The sequence below is a fragment of the Hipposideros armiger genome, unplaced genomic scaffold, assembly GCF_001890085.2.
Source record: "Hipposideros armiger isolate ML-2016 unplaced genomic scaffold, ASM189008v1 scaffold_276, whole genome shotgun sequence".
Taxonomy (NCBI): Eukaryota; Metazoa; Chordata; class Mammalia; order Chiroptera; family Hipposideridae; genus Hipposideros; species Hipposideros armiger.
Window position 1 is genome coordinate 273,775 of NW_017731626.1, and position 20,143 is coordinate 293,917.

The 20,143-nt window shown below is 38.5% G+C and overlaps 1 protein-coding gene across 1 annotated transcript in view; it reads left to right on the forward strand.

Moving 5' to 3' along the window:
* Positions 1 to 18,801, forward strand: part of MYZAP (myocardial zonula adherens protein) — a 133,344-nt gene extending 114,543 nt beyond the window's left edge. Inside the window, exons 12-13 of the mRNA XM_019657524.1 lie at positions 9,797 to 9,897; positions 17,831 to 18,801. Of these exons, the coding sequence (XP_019513069.1) occupies positions 9,797 to 9,897; positions 17,831 to 17,927 (198 nt within the window). The 3' untranslated portion in view covers positions 17,928 to 18,801. The remainder of the gene's footprint in view (positions 1 to 9,796; positions 9,898 to 17,830) is intronic.
* The last annotated feature ends 1,342 nt before the right edge of the window (positions 18,802 to 20,143 follow it).

Here is a 20,143-nt window from a genome sequence, read left to right on the forward strand (position 1 = left end):
CACAAGCATTTCTCAGACTCAACCTTGTTTCCATAATGATTCCTTCTTTCGCTTCCTTCTTGTTTTGATGCTCCAGGTGTTACAATTCAGGTGGGAGTGTTCTCCTACCTTAATTTCTTTGCCCAGGTAGGCAACAACAAGATATTTCAGACCTGTCCCCATTTCCATCCTGTCCTGAGATTTGATACTGGCCTGTCTCCAAGGAGTTCATTGTAGGGGAGAACTATATGGAAGACTATCTGGCATGAGAATTGGTAGTGGGCTGAAGCACTGTGCCTACTGTTAGACCACTTTTAGTAGATTCAGAATTGGAGAAAATGTGTGTGTCTTTTTAAGATTACGAGGTCACATTGACGTTTTCTAAATTTATATAATTATATTGCTTTACAATACAGGATTCTGTTGGCCACTGAGAATTTCTATTGTGTTGACCTATTCAAACACCAGTCATTTTTAAACATGTTTATGACTTTCCATCCTCTGCCTTAAACCGTAATGATGCCAATGGTGGTGTTTCAGATCTCTTTGAAAAGTTTTGGTGGACAAATCTAGTAAACGCCTACATCCTGTCTTATTAGTGAAGGTGAAACCTTTTTTTTAAGGGCCTAATTGCAGACTGTGGTGCCAGACTGCCTGAGCTCAAATCTGAGCTCTGCCATCTACTAGTTATGTGACGTTGAGCAAATTATTTAACTGCTCTGTGTCTTAATTTACTCACCTGTCAAAGGGATCCTCTCTTTGCAATGTTATCCTCTCCATAGAGTTGTTACAAGGGTTCAATTAGTTAATACTAAGTGGCTAGAAAAGTACGTGGCTCATAGTGAATGCTTATGTGTTCAATGTTTCTTCCATTGTCTAGGTCCCAGGGATTCCTTTTATTGTCATTGATATATATTTCCTCCTCTTTCTCTTCCTCTGCCTTCTCCTCACTTCTTTTAAAGAGAAAAATGTGGATTATTCTGGTCCCTGAATTCATCATTTTTACTTACTTATGCTTAAACTCATTTGATTTTGCAGTCCCTACTCCCACCAGACTCCTAAAAGTTTGCCTAGCCTGGCCCCATCAGACTGCATTTTCATCATTCAATTTAAAATCTTCCTGATACAAAAACATACCCATTTTTTTTTCCTTTTTGCAAACAATTTTTTATTTGCTCACCTATGGAAGAAGAAATACCCCATCTCCTATTTTTGATAGAGAAGATGTTATTAAGATAAAATGACAAGCATTTATCTTCATAGGATGATAAGCTGACTGAAACTCTAAACAGATTACATTTCATTTTTCTCTGCTGGAAATCCTACACAAAAATCTCTGGAAAGTCAGAAGAAAGGAGTCAAATGTCTTGATTTTGTCCATCCTGCAGTTAATATGGATTGTGTGGTCCATAAACTTCTCCACGTGTCTGTTGTGCATTCCTGGGACTATTATTAATTTTCCTGTGTAATACAGGGGCAGCAGCACCAGGCACCAGGGCTCCACATTCGCGCTTTATTGGACACACATTCTTATTTAGTGCATGTGCGACAGCTCTGCTGCTCACTCCCCTGGGCCTGAGAGAGTTGGGGGAGGAGGCGGCTGCCATACATCTGTGACATAATTTCCCCAAAATGCCCAAAGGTGCCATACTAGGTCCTTCCTTCCTAGAAGGCACACAGCCTCCCAAGCCACCCTGTGGCATGCATTTCACATCTAAACACAAGGTGGTGGTATCTGAAAGCAGGAAAACCCTGGAACCCGCTTCTCAATCCTAGAGCAATCCTTTACAGAGCACAGGCCAGGCAACAGTCTGAGCTGCTCTTTGCCGGTCCTCCTTAAGTCCTATTCTGCAAGGTGGAGAACAGATAGTCTTTGTTTTCCTGTATCAAGTCCTGCCCATTTTATTTTTTAAGTATTTCTTAAATCTGTCCCTCCCTCTCTAACTTTCCTCATAATACCCATGTTCAGGCTCTCACCATCTTTTATTTTTTTTTATTGTCAACCTTGTTGTGTATTAATTTACATAAATAAACCAAATCTATTTAAATTGCATAGTGATGGATGTTAGCTAGACTTGTAGTGATCTTTTAGCAATATATACAAATATCAAATCATGTATATCTGAAACTAATATGTTATGTGTCAATTATACCTCCATGAAAAAATAAAGTGTGTCATTCGATGAGGTTTGACAGTTGTATATACCTGAGAAACCGCCACCACAGTCAAGACAGAACATTTCCATCAGTCCCCAAAGCCTCTCTGTGTCCCCTGGCAATCCTTTTCTCCATTCACCCAAGGCAACCACTTTTTTTCAGGGGGAAGGGTCACTTTTATCACTTTTTGTCACTATGTACCTGTTTGCATTTTATATAAATGTAATCGTATAGTGTGTACTTGTTAGTGTCCCTCAGCATAATGATTTCAGATATACCTATGTTGTATGCATTCTTTGTATTGCAGATTGGTATTCTATTGTATGAGTATATCACAATTTATTTGTCCATTCACTTGTTGACATACACTTGAGTTGTTTCCAGTTTGGGGCAATTGTGGATAAAGCTGCTATGAACATTACTGTACAAGTCATTATGTGGACATATGTTTTTATTCCTCTTGTGTAAATTCCTAGTAGTGTAATAGCTGGATTTTATGGTAGATGTAGGCTTAACTTTTAAAGAAACTGCCAATCAGTTTGTTAAAGGGGTTGTGGTATTTTATATTTCCACCGGCAGTTCAAGTGTTCCAGTTTCTCCACATCCTCACCCTGACTTGGTATTGTCAGCCTTTTTAATTTAGCTATTTTAGAGGGTGTGTGGTGGTCTCTCATTGTGATTCTTTATTTGTATTTTGTCGTCACTCATGATGGTGAGCATCTTTTAACATGCTTATTGGCCATTATATATCTTGTTTTTTGAAGTGTGTGTTCAAACCTTTTGCCCATTATTTTATTAACTTTTAAGTTTTTTTTTATTAGTTTCAGGTGTACAAAACAACATATTGATTAGACATTTATATACCTCACAAAGTGATAGTCTCAATAAATTTATTACCCATCTGACACCATACATAGTTATTGCAACATTATTGATTGTATTCCCTATGCTGTACTTTATATCCCCAGGATGATATGTTTTTCAGTTATAGTTGACATTTGATATTATTTTATATTAGTTTCAGGTGTACAGTGTAGTGGTTACACATTTATATAATTTATGAATTGTTTTTAGTTTTCTTATTATTGAGTAGTAGGAGTTCTTTATATAGTCTAGATACCAGTTCTTTGTCAGATATATATATTATGAACATTTTCTCTCATTCCATTTGTTTTTTCAATTTCTTGATTATATTTTGAAGATATTGTTATTTTGATTTTGATTTTTGATAAAGTTCAGTTTATCAATTTTTTCTTTTAGGGTTTGTACTTTTTTTATCCTAAGAAATCTTTGCCTACTACGAGGTCAAAGATTTTCTCCTTTGATTTCCTCTAAAAATTTTATTGTTTTTCCTTTTCAATTTAGAAATAGGATCCATTTGGAGTTTATTTTTGTGTTTTGTATAAAGTAAGGATTAATGATCTTTTTTCCCCATGTAAATACCTAATTGCTTCCTTTTGGTATCTCTTTAATTCTTGATATTAGTAATTTGAACCTTGCTTCTTCCCCCCATCTTCTTTGATCAGTTTAGTTAAAGGGTTATCAGTTTTGTTGGTTTAAAAAAATTTAAATGGCTTTTGGCTCTATTGATTTTCTCTGTTGTCTGTTTTCTATTATATTGAGTTTTGCTCTGATATTCCTTCTAATTATTTTGGTATTACTTTCTTCTTCTTTTTCTAGCTTCTTGAAGTAGGCCTTAGGTCATTGATTTTAGACCTTCCTTCTTTTTAATATAAGCCTTTAAAGCTATAAATGCCCCTCTAAGCTTTGCTTCAGCTATATCCTACAGGCTTTGATATGATGTATTTTCATTATTATCCAGTTCAAAATATTTTCTCATTTCCTTTGAGAGTCTTCTTTGACTTATGGATTATTTAGAAGTATGTTGTTTAACTTCCAAGTAGTCGAGGTTTTTTTAGATATCTTATTGTTTTTGATTTCTGATTTAATTGTTATGGTCACAGAACATGCTTTGTATGGTTTTGATTCTTTTAAATTTATTGAGACTTGTTTTATGGCTCAGCATATGGTTTCTGTTGGTTAAATATTGTAAAAAGAATGCATATCCTGCTGTTTTTGTGTGCATTCTATAAATATCAATTAGATTTAGGTGGTTGATAATATTGTTTAGATTATTTATGTTTTTCCTTGTTTTTATATAATTAGCCTATCAATTGCTGAAGGAGGGGTGCTAAAATCCTTTTCTATGGCTTTAAGTCATCTGTTTCTTTGATTCCGTCATTTTTGATGTCAGGTATTTTGAAGCTCTGTTATTAGGTACATACACATTTTTTATTGTTATGTCTGGGGATGAATTGGCCTGTTCATTATTATGAAATGTTGGTCACTACCTTTGTTCATACCCTTTGTCTTGAAGTCTATTTTATCTGATTTGAATATAACCATTCCTGCCCTTATGTTTGCATGGTATGTATTTTCTATCCACTTATTTCAACTGATCCATGCCTCTATATGCATCTCTTATAGACAATATACAGTTGAGTTTTCCTTTTGTATATACATTCTGATAGTCTGTCTTTTAATTGGAGTATATATAGTCCATTGACATTTAATTATTATTGATATGGTTGGATTTAGGTCTACCATTTTATTATTTGTTTTCTATTTATTCCCACTGGTTTTTGTTTGTTTGTTTGTTTGTTTACTTGTTTGTTTTGTTTCTCTTCTCTTTGGACTACTTCAGTATTATTTAGAATTACATTTTAATTTATTAACTGGCATTTTGTATGTGTCTTTTCTCAAAAAGTAGTTTCTCTAAATATTGCAATATACATCATTAACAGTTCACAGTCCACTTAGAGGTAATATTGTATCACTTCATGTAAAATTTAGAAGCCTTGCAATGATATACTTCTATTTACTCCTCCCCTTGCTGTTACAGTTAATATATGTGTATATATCTCTTTCTATAGGTAGATAGATAGATAGATAGATAGATAGATAATAGATATTTATGGTGCCAAAAAAATGTATACACATTTTAAGAAAGGAAAACACTGTATTAAAGTTGTAATATAATGAATGACACTAATGTTCATTTGATTAATACCATCTTTTGAGCAAATGTCGTACTACACATTGCTATGGAATTCAATTCAACTTTGAAAAATCATACATAGATAACATCTCTTAAAATGTGTACATTTTTTGGCACCCCTGGTATGTATATATGTACACACACGTGCACACACACACACACACACATATTCATACATATATGTATTATACCTACAACACATTGTTATAATTTTTGCTTTACAATCATATGTATTTTAAAGAAATTAAGAGAAAATATAATGCAGCCATTAAAGTGTTTACAATAGGAAATGCTTATAAATTAAAAGAACAAAATATGAAAGTATTTATAGTATAATCCAATTACACATGAGAGAATGGGGGATAATAAAGGCCCAAAAAGAAATATGCCAAATATTAAATGTGGTTTTCTTTGGAAAAAAAAGAGAGAAAACATAGTTTTTCATATTTACTCATATGCTATCCTGACATTCTTCATTCATTTCTGAAAATCTGAGTTTCTCTCTGAAATCATCTCTTTTCTGCCTAAAGAATTCTTGTTTAGCATTTCATGAAGTGCAGATCAAATGGTGACAAATTCACTTAGTTTCTCTTTTCTGAAAGTAACTTCTTTATTTCACCATCATTCCTGAAACATCCAGAGCTCTAGGTTGACGGTTTCTCATTGTACTCACTGTCTTCTGGCTTCCATAGACTTTGATGAGAAATCTGTGGTAATTCAAATGATTGTTCACCTATACAGGATTATTTTCAAGATTTTTCGTTAGTTGTGGTTTTTAGTAGTTTGCTTAGGATGTACCAAAGTGTGTATCTCTTTGAATTTAACCTCTTTGGGATTTGCCAAACTTCTTGAATTTGTAAATTTATGTCTTACACCAAATTTGGGATGTTTTCAGCCATTATTTCTTTGAATATTTTTTTCTGCTCTAGTTTCTCTCTCTTTTCCTTCTGTGATTTCAGTGTCCCTATATTAGGTTTTTAGAAATTGTCCCACAATTCTGTGAAGTTCCACTTATTATTTTCAATCTTTGTCTTATTTTGGTTAAGTGATTTCTATTAATGCGTCTTCAAGTTTAGCAACTTCTTCCTTTGTCATCTCCATTCCTAAGTCAATCGAGTGATTTTCAGTTTTAAATTTCCATTTGGTTCTTTTTTATATTTTCGATTTCTTTCTGTTGATTTTTAAAAACTATTTCATCAATTACAAGGATATTTTTCCTTTACCTCATTCAGCATAGTTATAATGGCTGTCTTAAAGCCCTTGTCTGAAAATTCCAACATCTGAGTCACCTCAGGATTGGCCTCTGTTGATTCTCTTTTCCCTTGGGAATGGGTCACACTTTCCTAACTCTTCCATGTCAAGTAATTCTGGATTATTTTCTGGATATTGTAAATGTTTTGCTGTGGAAATTTTGGGGTCTCTTTTAAATCTTTCTGAGGAGCATTGAGGTTCACTTTAGAAGGTAATGAATTTGGTTAGACACAATTACAACCTGCCATGCTTGTAGTGACTGGGCCATAACTCAATTGCAGTTCAGTTCTTTGACCCATGGCTGCAAATTTCTTTCAGTTTGCCCCATACATGCATGGTCAGGGGTCTGCCACAGGCGAGCTGAGTCTATATGCAGAATTTAAGATTTCCAGCTTCTCCTTTTGGGCTTCCCCTTTACTTTTGGTAACCCTGGTTATCCTGGGCTCTTTTCTCCTTGTTTATTCTGCCAGAAAGATGACCTTTCTATTGAATTTTTACTGTAGCTGTGCTGCCACCACTATGATTGTGCTGCTCTTGGGCAAATCACGGAGAAGCCATTCTATGCTTGTCACTTGCCCCAAGTTTTATCTCTCCCCTAAAACTAGCCTGTTTTTGTTCAATATCCAGATTGAACTCTTTTTTTGTCTTTGTCCAGAGTTCATAGTTATTCTTTGCAAAAGGACTGTTTGTTAAGCACTTATCCTTCTACACTAGATGTGCAGCTCTCACTCTTTTAACTGGAAAATATTTTATTTTTGTTTATTTATTTATTTGTAATTGGGTAGAGGGGAACAGGTATTTTTCCAGCACCCATCAGCTCCAAGTCGAGTAGTTGTTTCAATCTAGTTTTGGAGAGCACAGCTCAGTGGCCCATGTGGGGATCGAACCGGCAACATTGGTGTTGTGAGCACTGTGCTCTAACCAACTGAGCTAACCAGCCACCCTTAACTGGAAATTCTTAATGACCTCTTTGCTTGATCTTCCTGCCTGTAGTTTTATTTCTTTTCAGTACAATTTTTACTTGGGAGCCCAAGTGATTGTAATAAAATCCAGTGTTGACCGTGGTCTTATAGGATTGGGTGTAAGATGTTTGTAATGGCTTAGGCACCCCTTTATAACTAATTCCTGCCCACCTGTAAACTGCAGTATGATGTCTTTCCTCAACCTGGTATGTTTCCACAATTCTAGAATACTCATCTCCTTTGTTTCTTTTACTCTGTTTCCCTTGCTTTACTCCAGGAAATCTTCACTTACAGTTCAGTCCTCCTCCTAATCTTGAGTTAGGCATCTCCTCTGAATCCCCCCTTAATAGTCGGTGGGTCCCTCTGGCATGGACTTACTATTTTTTCCTGTTATTTTCTGCTTAGTTGTCTGTACTCCCACAAGACAGAGCTTCTCAAGGGTTGCAAATCATGCCCTATTTGTTTTAACTGCTAACTACTTTCCCTCACCTACTTTTACACAATATCTGATACATAGTAGATACTCAGTTGTTTTTTTTTTGTTTTTTTTACTGACTGCATTAAATTTTCACGAGTTTTTTATTTCAGTGCTTCAGTGAGTATCCGATGTGTACACATAGAATTCCTATGAAATAGAACAAAAATAGAACAAACAAAGAATTTGGGGCTACCTGTTCACTATTCACTGTGTGCCAGTTGGGACGCATTTGTTAACCTTGTCTTTTATGCCCCTAACTATATAGGTGGTAACCCCAGCATTCTGTGAAATCCTAATGCTCAAAGTCTGCACCAAAAGGGACTTGCTGGGACTTGTTAAAGGGCAGACCTCTTTTACCTTTCTCTTTTCGTATGAATGGGAGAATCCAGATATTGCCAGGGAAGGGATGTGTGTGTGTGTGTGTGTGTGTGTGTGTGTGTGTGTGAGAGAGAGAGAGAGAGAGAGAGAGAGAGAGAGAGAGAGAATGAGAATGGATGTTGATGTACCCCTGGCAGTGAGCCAGCACTATTCTCCCATACTGAGTATCAGGTGATAGATTCAGAGTCTATAGATCTGTCATGGCTTGTCAACTGCTAGGCAGTCTGGAATGCATTCTCTTCCTTTACACCATTTCCCATTTATTAGAAAGAATCCATAGTCCTTTATATCCTACAGAGCACAAGCTTGTGCCAGAGCTGCTGCTTTGCTCTTGGTATCACCCATTCAGAGCAGGAGCTACTGAGCTGTAACCTGCATTCTTTCTTTCAAACAAATAAGCCTCTGTTTCCATAGAACTTTTCAACTTCCATGTGCTAGGTTAATGCCTTAGAACAGTGCTTCAGCTTCAGCTCCAACTTAAAAAGAAGGAAAGATAAGTGCTGTAATCATTTCCTAGTTATGCAAATAATATGCTCTGTGTAGAATTATTTATACATTTATTTATTCAGTAAATATTTCTTGCACCTCCTACATGCCATGTTTCAAGGATATATATAGATATGGTCATTGCCTCATGACAATCTAGTCTAGAGTTATAGGAAAATATATAGAATTTTTTTAAAAAATCCAAAAATCTCAATATACAGAGATAACCACTGTTCACCTCTCTATGAATTTTGTGTGTATGATTTTGCCCTTTGATTTTAGACACCATCACTTCATCTGTTTTCATTCTAATATCCTCAACTTTTTTGCTTCTTTGTCCTTCATTTCCCCCATGGGGCAAATTTCCAATTCCTGAGCATCTAATAATCAACCTACGTAATGTTTGGCCCTGGCCTGGAAAAAAAACTATTTAGAATGCTAATTTTAATCCCAAGGAGCTTGTTCTACTTTATATGCTTGAGATTCTGAATTTTCCACACCTATGAAATACTAATTATTAAGTTATAGAGGTATTTCCCACTAAATTAAATTAATAGACTTACTCATTTTATGGTTTAATAAGGGAGTATAAAAAGTTGAGCTGTACCTTATTTATAATTGCAAAAAAAAGTATTAAATATCTAAATGCCCATCAATAAGAGAGTAGTTAAATAAATAATGTACATCTATACAATGGAATGCTATGAACCCATTAAAATAGCTTGTTGACATAAAAAGAAAACTAATAAATGTGGAAAGGTATTCACAACAAACTGTTAAGAGAAAAACAGATTTATGTAGAGATTAGGATATTTTGTTTCCATTTATGTAAAATTGGATACATGTGTGTGTACACTCATAGAAAGCTATTTGTAAGTATTTAATCAATGTAGTTCTTCAATTCCTACTGTATACGAGGTGCTCAGTAAATACATTGTGATGTCCATGTCATGGGGTGAAATCTGATAATACACGTAAATTGTATCAAGCATATTTGTGGGGGAGATATATGTGCTTTACTAAAAGTACTTTTTCCCTCATCTCTAGAATAATGAACTACAAAGCAGGTTGGACTATTTAACAGAAACCCAGCCCACGACTGAAGTGGAAACCAGAGAGATTGGAGTGGGCTGTGATCTGCTACCCAGGTATTTTGGAATTTCCTGTTTTTCTAACTCAAATTCTTCTTTGACATAAGAAAATACTTTATTGGGCTGTTATTACCAAAATTGCATTCTTTCTATCAAAAATGTTTCTGCAAAGATAAGTGGTGGCTGCTGAAGCGCCTGACTGGTTTCTGTGGGAGCAGGGGTATGGTGCAGGGCAGAGGGGATAGCCAAGGAGAGAGCTGGGGAAGACACTTCAGAGAGAGATTGGCCCTATCAGTTAGTGCATCTATTGGTTCCTTCCTTCATTTGTTCATTCATTCAGCAAACATCTGTGCCAGACAGTTATGATATGGAGAATGAAATTTAGTTCCTGTCCCAGAGTGCAGTCTGGAAGTGGAGACAGATATTGGGCAGTAATTTACAACAGTGTGAGAGGACCCTGTGATATGCCTTAGTAATGTAGAGAAGGGAGAGTCCAAATCTTGAGCAAAATTCATCTGTTCTCCACCATCAAACAGAATATTGTCAACCGCTGGATCAGATTGAAAAATAAACGATGTGTTTCAGTCATGAGCAGATATACAATAACTGTAGCCTGCTTCATTCAGTTGCATTTCTGAGCTAGAGGACTGATGTGTTCGATGTTAAGCTGCTCCACAGGCCCATGCCTGGGTCTTTCCCTAGTAAGATTAGAGCCTGTGAATCAGTAACTAACCCACCAATCTCTAGATGCTCAAAACTGTGCTTGGCCCAAAGAAGGCATAAAACAAATGTACAAGAAGGACACCAATGACATGTAGCTTGTGATTTAGGTAACCAAAGTCACAAAGTCACGTTGTTCTCATTTACATTGCTTGCTTTCTGGTGAACACAAGACAATTTCATCATTCTGATATGATTAATAGAAAATGTTAAAAAAAAAAAGAAAAGAGAAAAAAGGGAAAAGAATATGTAAACAGACTCCAGGTCTCATCCATGTGGGGTACAATGTACATAATAAAAATGTGGCCAAAAGGAATGATTGGGCGTGCCCAGGGACTCCTTTTGAAATATAAATAGTTGGCCATTTCCCTCCGTTTTTATTTTTCAAGAACCAAGTGGCTGAGTCCACTCTAATTGCCCACATAATAAATCTTGTTTGGCTAGGACGGGTACAAAACTATGTCTGAAACCAATAAATTGTTTGTTTTCTAATTCCCACATTTTGGCTTAAAACAAGCTTTTCAATTTGTATGCCAAAGGATAGCCTGAAGCAAACTTTTATGGTGAAGTTATGAAACCACAAAGCGGTTTTCATAATGGAAGTGCTGACAGACCCTTAACTTATGGCCACGGTGAACTTGGAAGCCACGTCAGTATCTAAAAGCAGCTTTTCCATAAATGTAACATTTGGTTTCCCCCAGGATCCATCTTAGCACTTTAACTACCTAGGTCAATCAGCAGAGGAAATGAAAACTACATATCCGTATTTCCGAAAAGGCAGAATAATATTTCATTCGTTTCCTCACAAATATTTATTAAGTGCCTACTATGTGACAGGCGCCATGCAAGTCTGGGTGGTGAGGAGCACGGGGTCTTTAGAGATAATTCAGGGCTGAACCTGCGCTTCTGAGAACTGCCATACTCTGTGCTAGGTCTCTGAGGGTGAGAGGGTTAGCAACGAGCTGACCTGTGGGGACCCTCCCGCACACAAAAAAGAAAACAACCTGAGAAAAACTCAGCTTTTAGTGGGATTCCAAGTAAGTTTTTGTTTGGATAACAAAACAAGTTGTTTTATTTTGTTATATGGTCAAAACAAATTGGAACCCCCTGGTCCAGTTTAATCCCTATGTTTTATAGATACAAAAATTGAGGCCCAGAAAGATAAAATGATTGACTGGAAGCCACACAACAAGGATTAGGATGAGACATTCTGAGTCCTGGGGTGGTACATTTGTGGTTTTAAAATACTCAATATATAGAGAGTTGCTAAATTGGGTTGCGTATATTCTAACAAAATTCCTGGTTCTTACTTGGATTTCAAACTTGCATCTAACTAACTAAAGATCCCCTTTAAAGATTTCCAGCATAATTCTAAAAGAGCACCCTCCAAAAGGTTTTAGATCAATGAAAGTATTGAATTAAGTCTCACTGATTCAGAAGTTTTGTTCTTACTACCTGTTCTTCTCCCACGAAGAACTAGGTAGTGTAGTCCAGTTGGGACACCTCAGGCTGCTGCGGTTCCCTGCCCAGCCAGCGGCCACCTGAGCGCGGCCTTGGGCAAGCTACTCAATCTCTCTTAAGCCTCAATTATTTCAACCCGAAAATGGGAATGAAGATGGCGATATCAAATCTCATAGGGTTGCTATGAGGATTACATGAAAATGTGTATAAAGTATTTAGCATGATAACTAGACTGAAGTTAAGCCCTTAATACATAATAGCTATTATTACTATCAACTAATAAAAACTCTGATTTTACATGTAAGACACTATCAAATATAAGTGAATTTGAGTGTGCTAAGACAATTTCATTAACTTAATTTCTTTTGGTGGTTATTACCAATTCCATTAAATGCATTAATAGTTTAATCAAGTGTATAGTGTATTAGTATGCATTGAGCTCTTCAATTGAACTATCAGTGGTTTGAAACCCTTTAGATACTGCCTAAAACCCTGGAATGCCTAGTAGTTGATGAGATCTGTCAGCTGAGACATCGGAGTGGTCCCAGCATGTCCCAGGTACCAGGCACAAAGCCTGACACCAATGACTCATTTCTCCTTATACCTGCAAGGGTTATGACCCTGTGCTAGGCTAATAGCGTTTGACTGTTAGAGCGGCTCTATTTTTATGTACTGCTGAAAAAAATGAAATCAGCCTTTTCTTTACTTATAGAGCCATCAAGCCCTTTTTCTTACCCCTCCGCCCATCTCACTTGTCCCTGCCAACACTGTGTACGCCTGTGGACAGGGACCCTAGGCTGCCATCCCCTGTTCTAGCATTTACTTGATGCTTACTAAGCATTTGTTGGCTGAATGAATAAAAGGCACATAGCAAGTGGGGACTTAACGCAGCTGATCTGTTTTATAATATGATTGATTTATTTAATAAAAAACTAGGAAGAAGTGTTTCTTGCTTAACATCTTACTTCTTTATGTTTATTGTCTCTCTTCCCCCCACCCCACCCCAGAATGTAAGCTTCATGTAGGCAGGGATTTGCATCCTTTTCACTAATTGCAGTCTCCCTGGGACTTACTTAGAATAGTGCCTCACAAATGACAGGCACTTAATATTTACTGACTGGAGCCATCCCTCTGTAGCATTTGACAGTTCTTCCTATGCAGAAGAATGTCTGCTTCTTACCCTTGGAAGACTTCTCCCTCCTGGTTCTCTCCTACTTCCTTGGCCCGTCCTCCATCTTTTTTGATGGCTCCTCTTTTTCCTCTAAGACCATGGGAAATCTTCAGGATTCTATATTGGTTACAGTAGTTTCTGCAAAGATGGCATCAGGTCTCGTGACTTTACCGCTTGCCTCCCTGTGGCTGAGCCATCCCGTAGTTCAACCTCTCTTTTGCATGCAAGCCCTCATTTCTGGCTGCCTGCTGACCACCTCAGCTGGTGTCTGCTTGATATTCATACTCACCCTGTCCATTGCTGTGTGAGTCCATTTTTTCATCAAAATCAGTTCTCTTAGTAGGCGTTAAGAAAACTGTCTGGAAGATAGATCCAGGTTTGGGTCTTGGATCTGTCTCTGCTACATCTATAGCTTTGGGCAAATTTCTAACCTCTTTGTGTCTCAGTTTCCACACCTAGAACAGCAAAATTTTGATAGCAATTCTCTCAAAAGCTTGCCGAGTTAATTAAGTGAGATACAGGCATAATGTCCCCAATGCAATGACCACATTTTCATATTTTTGTTTTGCCGCTACCACTTTCCCAGTTACCTAAGCGTCAATATACTGCAGTCACCTTTGAGCCATGAATTGTTTGCTCCTAAGCTAATTCACTCATACAGTGCTATCTTTTTTTCTTCATGATTTGCTTCATACTTTCCCATTCCATTCCATTGCTTGAGACTAGTGTCGTCTATGTCTAGTCTAATCAGTACCATCTGCCTCCAGTTTCTCCTCAAATTCTCCCCCTCCATCTAATCTCGGTGTTACATGATTTTCTAGAGAGCAAAGATCTCTAATAGAACAGGGAGAGAGGGGAGAGCTGGAAAGGTGCTCACTGTGACTTCAGAGGCTTTTAAACACCTATTTTTAAATAAAAGACTGAAGAGCTCAATTTGAAAGGTTTGATATACATTAATTAAAGCCACTGAGAGCAATTTCCGATCAGCTAACCTTAGTTCACAGAGAAAAGTGAAAAACAAAAAACTGAAAGAAGAAACTTCTTTCTCCTTCCCTAAATGAAACTTGGTTTCCAGCAAACTCATAAATTATGTCTTATAGGTACAATTTAATGAAAATATTCCCTGTGGTCATAAGTTCCTAGCACATAGTAAGCACTTTAAAATGCCTACATTTTCAAATTTCTGTTGTAGAGACCAGAACACAAAGTAGCTTTTGTTAAAGCTTTAGTTGCTGATTCTGCTATTGTTTCCCACAGGGGAACTGCCCCTTTATGGATTCATAAAAGGTTAACAATAGCCTTAATGTGTTAAAATATATGGCCGAATTTCAATTATGAGGTTGAAATTATTTGCATTCTTGAAATCTTGTTGTTTCCTACTAATCAACTAAATAAAATACCTAACTTCTTTTTGGGATATGAGAGAGCCTGTTTTTGAAACCCAGAAGGTCCACCTTTATAAATATTTCTGCATTTTATGGGCTTTTAGGATATTGTCACCGGGGACCATTTCTGTTATGTGGAATATTCACAGTAGTTGGCAGAAATTGCCATCTGGCTTCTGTCCCTGGCATTCCACTAAACTGCCTGGTGAGGTCACTGGGGACTCCTGAGTTGCCAGATCCCTTGGCTTCCTCTGTGTGGCAGGTGACACTAACTACTTCTGGAAATCCCTCGTCCTCTGGTTTCCTTTGTCATCTGTATATGGAATGAGAGCTCTGTGCTTGGCCTGAGTGAGCTTCTGGGGTCATGAAGATGGGTGAGATATGGTTTTCACCCTTCCAGAATACACCCAAGCAGAGGAGACAAATGCGTGACCAGTGGGTTCAAGATGCTTCCAGTGGTGTGTCAGAAGCTGGCATGACAGTCATTTTCAAGGTGTATATGGGGAAGGTGGAGTGGTGAGCATGAAAAGGACATATTGAGTCTCTGGGAAAGACGTGAAGTTTAAAATTACCCCCAATCTTCTAATAGACCTCATTAAGAAGCTGTCTCCCTACTACTCTTTAGTTGAAAATCAGTGCAGGGTAATGGGAGGTGTTACTGATGGGAAAGTTTAGCAAAAGTGAACCTTTGGGAAACAGGAAATTGAGCAGCACCGCTCAAGGAAACTGTGAGTGCATAAAGAAAGGAAGGATCATTTCCATCGCTGGTGCGGGGAGTAGGGGAAATTGTCGTATAGGAGGTGATGTTTGGTTTGAGTCTTGAAATATAAGCAGGAATTCATCAGATCCACCTGATTAGGGAAGCATTCAAGGTGCAGGGGACAGCTTGAGAATGGCAAAGTGGTATGCAACAATGCGGTAAATGAGAACTGTGTGTGTTGCTTAGCAACGCCAGACTGGAGATATAACAGGAGATGGTAGAAGGCCTTTAGACCATGCAGGGGGGTTTAAACTTCATCCAGAGAGCAATGGGGAGACTTTGGAGAGTTTTAAGAAGAGTAATATGCTCCAACTGTCTTTTTAAAGAAGATATACCTGACAGCAAAATGGACAGTGGATTCAGGGAGAGGGGAAGGCTTTGCCAACACTGAAGGCAGGGAGACCATTTAGGACAATATTCCAATATTCAAAGATAAATTATGAGAGCCTGAACTAAGGCAGTGGCTAAGGGAATAGAGAAGATGGATGACAAAGCAGTATTTAAGGAGGTAGATTCCTTACTACTTGTTGTAAGATTGGACATGGAAGTTAGGGGAAAGGGGGTTGAGTCTTATATCTCATATACACAATGGGTCATTGCATCAGTCAGGATAAGGAGTGTAGCTGCTGTAACATACAACCCAGAGATCCTGGTGGCTTAGCACAGTAAAGACTGAATTCTCACACCACAGTCCAAGGCAGGTTGGCAAGAGTCTTACTCCACACAGGCATTTGGGAACCCAGGATTCTTCCATCTAGCAAGTCTGCCTGGGCTTTTGAGGACCCTTGGGTCCTCTATTGTACCCTCTACATGAAAGGGAAGTGAGAAAGCATAGAGAATTATGTAGAAGGTTTTTACAGGCTAAGTCTGACCCTTGACTAATGGGAGAATTAGGCGCACCAACCCCCTTGCAGTAAAAAATCTGAGTACAACAAGTTGGTCTGCAGCATACGTGGATTCCCAACTGCTGACTGAACATACAGTTGACCCTTGAACAACATGGGTTTGAACTGTGCGGGTCCACTTACTTGTGGATTTATCAGTTCAAACCTATGTTGTTCAAGGGTCAACTGTAAATGGCTTCTGCCCTTTTAGTCACAGGCTCACTGAATTGCAAGGGAGGCTGGGAAATGTAGTTGTATTATGTGTCCAGGAGGGGAAAAAATGGGATATGTCTCCATCTTAGTCACTAAATCTTATTAATCCTACTTCCCAAATATCTCCCAAGCCTTTTCTTGCTGCTTCACCTCTAGTGTTACTGTTGGAGTTCACATTCTCACCATCGCTCTCTCATCTCCTAAATAGCAAAAAAGTCTCCTAATTAAGCTTCTGCCTCCAGACTGAGTCCTTTGCAGTCAGTCCTCAGTGGTACCAAGGCATCTTGCTAGAATAAAAATATGAGCATAGCATGTCCCCTCTGCCCCCTTCTGAACTCCTTAGCAGAGCACCAGGGCCCTCCTCCATCAGGCCTCATCTTCTGCTCCTTTCCATTATGAACTCCTTGCCCCGGGTGTACCAATCGTGTCTCCTCTCCACACTGTGACCCCTGTGTTCACCCTTCTTTGCCTTTGCACACACTGTCCCTTCTGCTTGGAACGCCCATCTCCTCCTTGCCTACTTGAGGAATGCCTAGGCATCTTTCAAGATTCACCTTCCCATGTGAATTTCCAGATGCCCTCCTAGTGGTGCTAACTTGTTCTGCCCTCAGTTTCCCCATAATATGTTAATTGTTGTATTTCTCAGAGTCCTGGCAGGAAGGGGAGGTTGAAGAAACTTAAATGAAAGAACTATATACAAAGGTTTGGGCAGCTTTAAGGGAAATGAACAAGGGACAATGGTGTACTCTGGAGCTAGTAATAGTGGGAGCTGTTATCAGCCTGGACCTGAAGAGGCAGGGGAAGAAAGCCAGTGGGGGAGATGGAGGGAGGGCTGTAGCTGAGGGCCTCTGCTGGAGAAATATAGCCAACTGCAAGCTGCTGCTGGACTAGGAGGGAAGAAGTGTCCTGACCTCCCTGTCCTTCCGTTTTCTCATCCCCTGCTACCATGTCCCAGTCAAAACCAACTGGAAGCTAAAAGGTGAGGAAGCCCATTGATGCTGACCTTCAGGTCAGCTTCCCAGAGTGCAGAGTGAGGTGGAGAAGAGGGAGATTAGATCTGAATGGGCAAATGGAAAATATTCAGTACAGCTCTCTATGTCCCTGTTATAGTACCCAACGTATCATATTAAAATTATTTATGTACATAACTTTCCCACCAAATTATGAGTTCCTTCAAAGCATGTTTTATATTTTCTGCATCATCGATGCCTAGCATGTACCAAACCTTTAAAAGTTGCTAAAAATAATTGTTTTTTTGTAACATTTAAATGAAATATTCAACTGTATTATTATAGTCTATTTTTAAGTATTGAAAATCTATTTTTTAGAGTTGTCTTACCCAAGAGTATGGAGAGTTTTGTGTTATCTTCCTGACCTGCCTTTTCTCATTTCTCAGCCACACAGATCGGACCCGTGAAATCGCAATGCCTTCCAGGGGCTATGCCCCATACGCACGAGTCCTGGAGTTAACCATGAAGAAAAGTCTGACTTAGGCACTCAGAGACATGCACTTTTTACAGATGGACAAAGGCCCTGGATGTCTGCCGCTTGAAGTCTGGACAGGGTGACTGTTGCTTCTTCTTAAACACAGTTTAAACCAGAATGGAAATGACCAAGGTTCTCATCCATTTCTTAAAACATGAAGGAAAGTGGAGGTGGAGGGGGAGGGCAGGAGGGAGGTTTACAAGGTCATTTTTCAAACACACAACCAGCCTACCAGGCTGTTTGTACTGGGCATCATTTAGTTTTCCATGCGGACACTGAAGTCCTGTGAGAAGAATTTCCTCACGATTTATTTTCTTTTTTACTAGACTTCAGTTCGGATGGAAAAGGACATTCATTTGAAATTACATGTTATTCACGCCAGGATCGTTTGTTACTGTATGAAAGCTTTGTTTACCCATGAAAGTATTAGAGGCAGTGCTTCTCTGGTAACAGAGAAACCTGTCCACAGGACCACGGGCACCTGGGGGAACTTGACCGTGGGAGGGAAGGATTCCCAGCACGCAGGTGTTATCTCCTCTCCATGCCAAGGATGTGTGCAGGATTGTGGGAACTGCGACTGGAGATGGCCCTCGTGTGGGCACACACGCTTCCATCTGATGTGCTAATCCCTTTGTTTAATTTGTGCCTTATGCCTCTATGGAGCCAGCTGAAATCACTGTATTTATTCAACCTGTGATTTTTTTTTCCCTTTCTCACTTTAACTGAAAGACAATTTTTTTATGTTGCGGAAATTTAATCATTTCATATTTTCAGTATTGATTGGTGTTTTTGTTAAATGAATGAGTGATTTGTTCATGCATGCTCTACTTTGATATTACAATCTATGTCACATGTTTAATAAATGCCATATATTTTGTTCTACTGATGTCTCTGCGTTTCAGCCATGACCACGTATAAGGGGTAGAAAGTGGAATCGGACTGTAGAGTGAGTGTCAAAGTCAGGGCACAGTGAGCTTTCAATCAATACGGCCCACAGAAGCATTTACAAACCCTAAGATAGGATGTGTGTGTGTGTGTGTGTGTGTGTGTGTGTGTGTGTGTGTATTTAAACTCTGAAATTTAGCTAGTTAACCTACCTTCTGAAGAGAATAAGATGTACTCCTGGTTATAAAATACAAAACTAGTTTTTACTTAAAAAAAATCACCCACCCTTGTGCCCAAGTTCCCTACACCCTTACTGTCACTCTTCAAAAAAACCCAAGGAAAGAAAGCAAAGCAGTTCAGGTGGGTAAATCCCTGAGAGTCAGGATAGTGTAAAGAGATAAAAATGTGTATTTTTGAAGCCAAATTTGTGTTTAAATTATGATTGTGGGACCTTGGGCAAGTCATCGAAGCTCTCTGAATATCAACTTCATCTTCTAAAAACTTGGGATCATCACACCTACCTGATAGGCTGATGTGAGTGTCCAACGAGGTGTTCACACAGGGGCACTGTGGGTGCTGACCACAGAGGAGGGATTGCTGTCATTTCGCAGGTGTGTTTTAAAGCACTGTTGCCTCCTCCTGGTTCCCTTCACTCATAGAGGTAGGTGTTCTGGTGGTGAGAAACCATGCCCTGAGCAAATCCCGAAAAAGGAGCATTTCAGAAAAAGGCAGTCCTAGAGACCAAGAGTGGAAAGCTGGACTCTGAGTGGCAGAGGATCCCCGGGGCCCCTGGGCCCCTAGACAAGCTGATCTGGAAGCCATTTCTAAATGAAATGCAATGGTACAAAGAATGTCAGTTTCAATGAGACTGAGGCAGAAATCAAAACTGCTCTGCAAGTACCACCACATTCCCTCCTTTCTCTTTTTCTTAAAACTAGCAAGAAAAAGGGGGAAAAAAAAAGGTGAGTAATTTTACATTCAAAGAATGCCAGGGATCATTCTACATCATTAAAGGTGGTCTCTCTCTGGGCCCTTTGTATTTTTAAATATATCTTCAACATGTGGAGAGGTCTCAACATTGGTTGAACTATTCAGAAAGACAAAGAAAGTTCCTAAGTAGTACCGACTGAAACTGAAAGAAATAGAGATGATTCTTCTTGATCCTTTGTCAAAAGTAACTCTAGTGGACCCTCCAACCTACCTTCTGAAAGACAACATTTTTCAACTCCTCGTGAGCATGGGTACTGTATACAACTGGGAGAAAGAACTGTCATATTAATAGTAAAGTTATTCTATTGAAATGAACAACAGCGGTATATATAAAAATTTTTAAATAAAA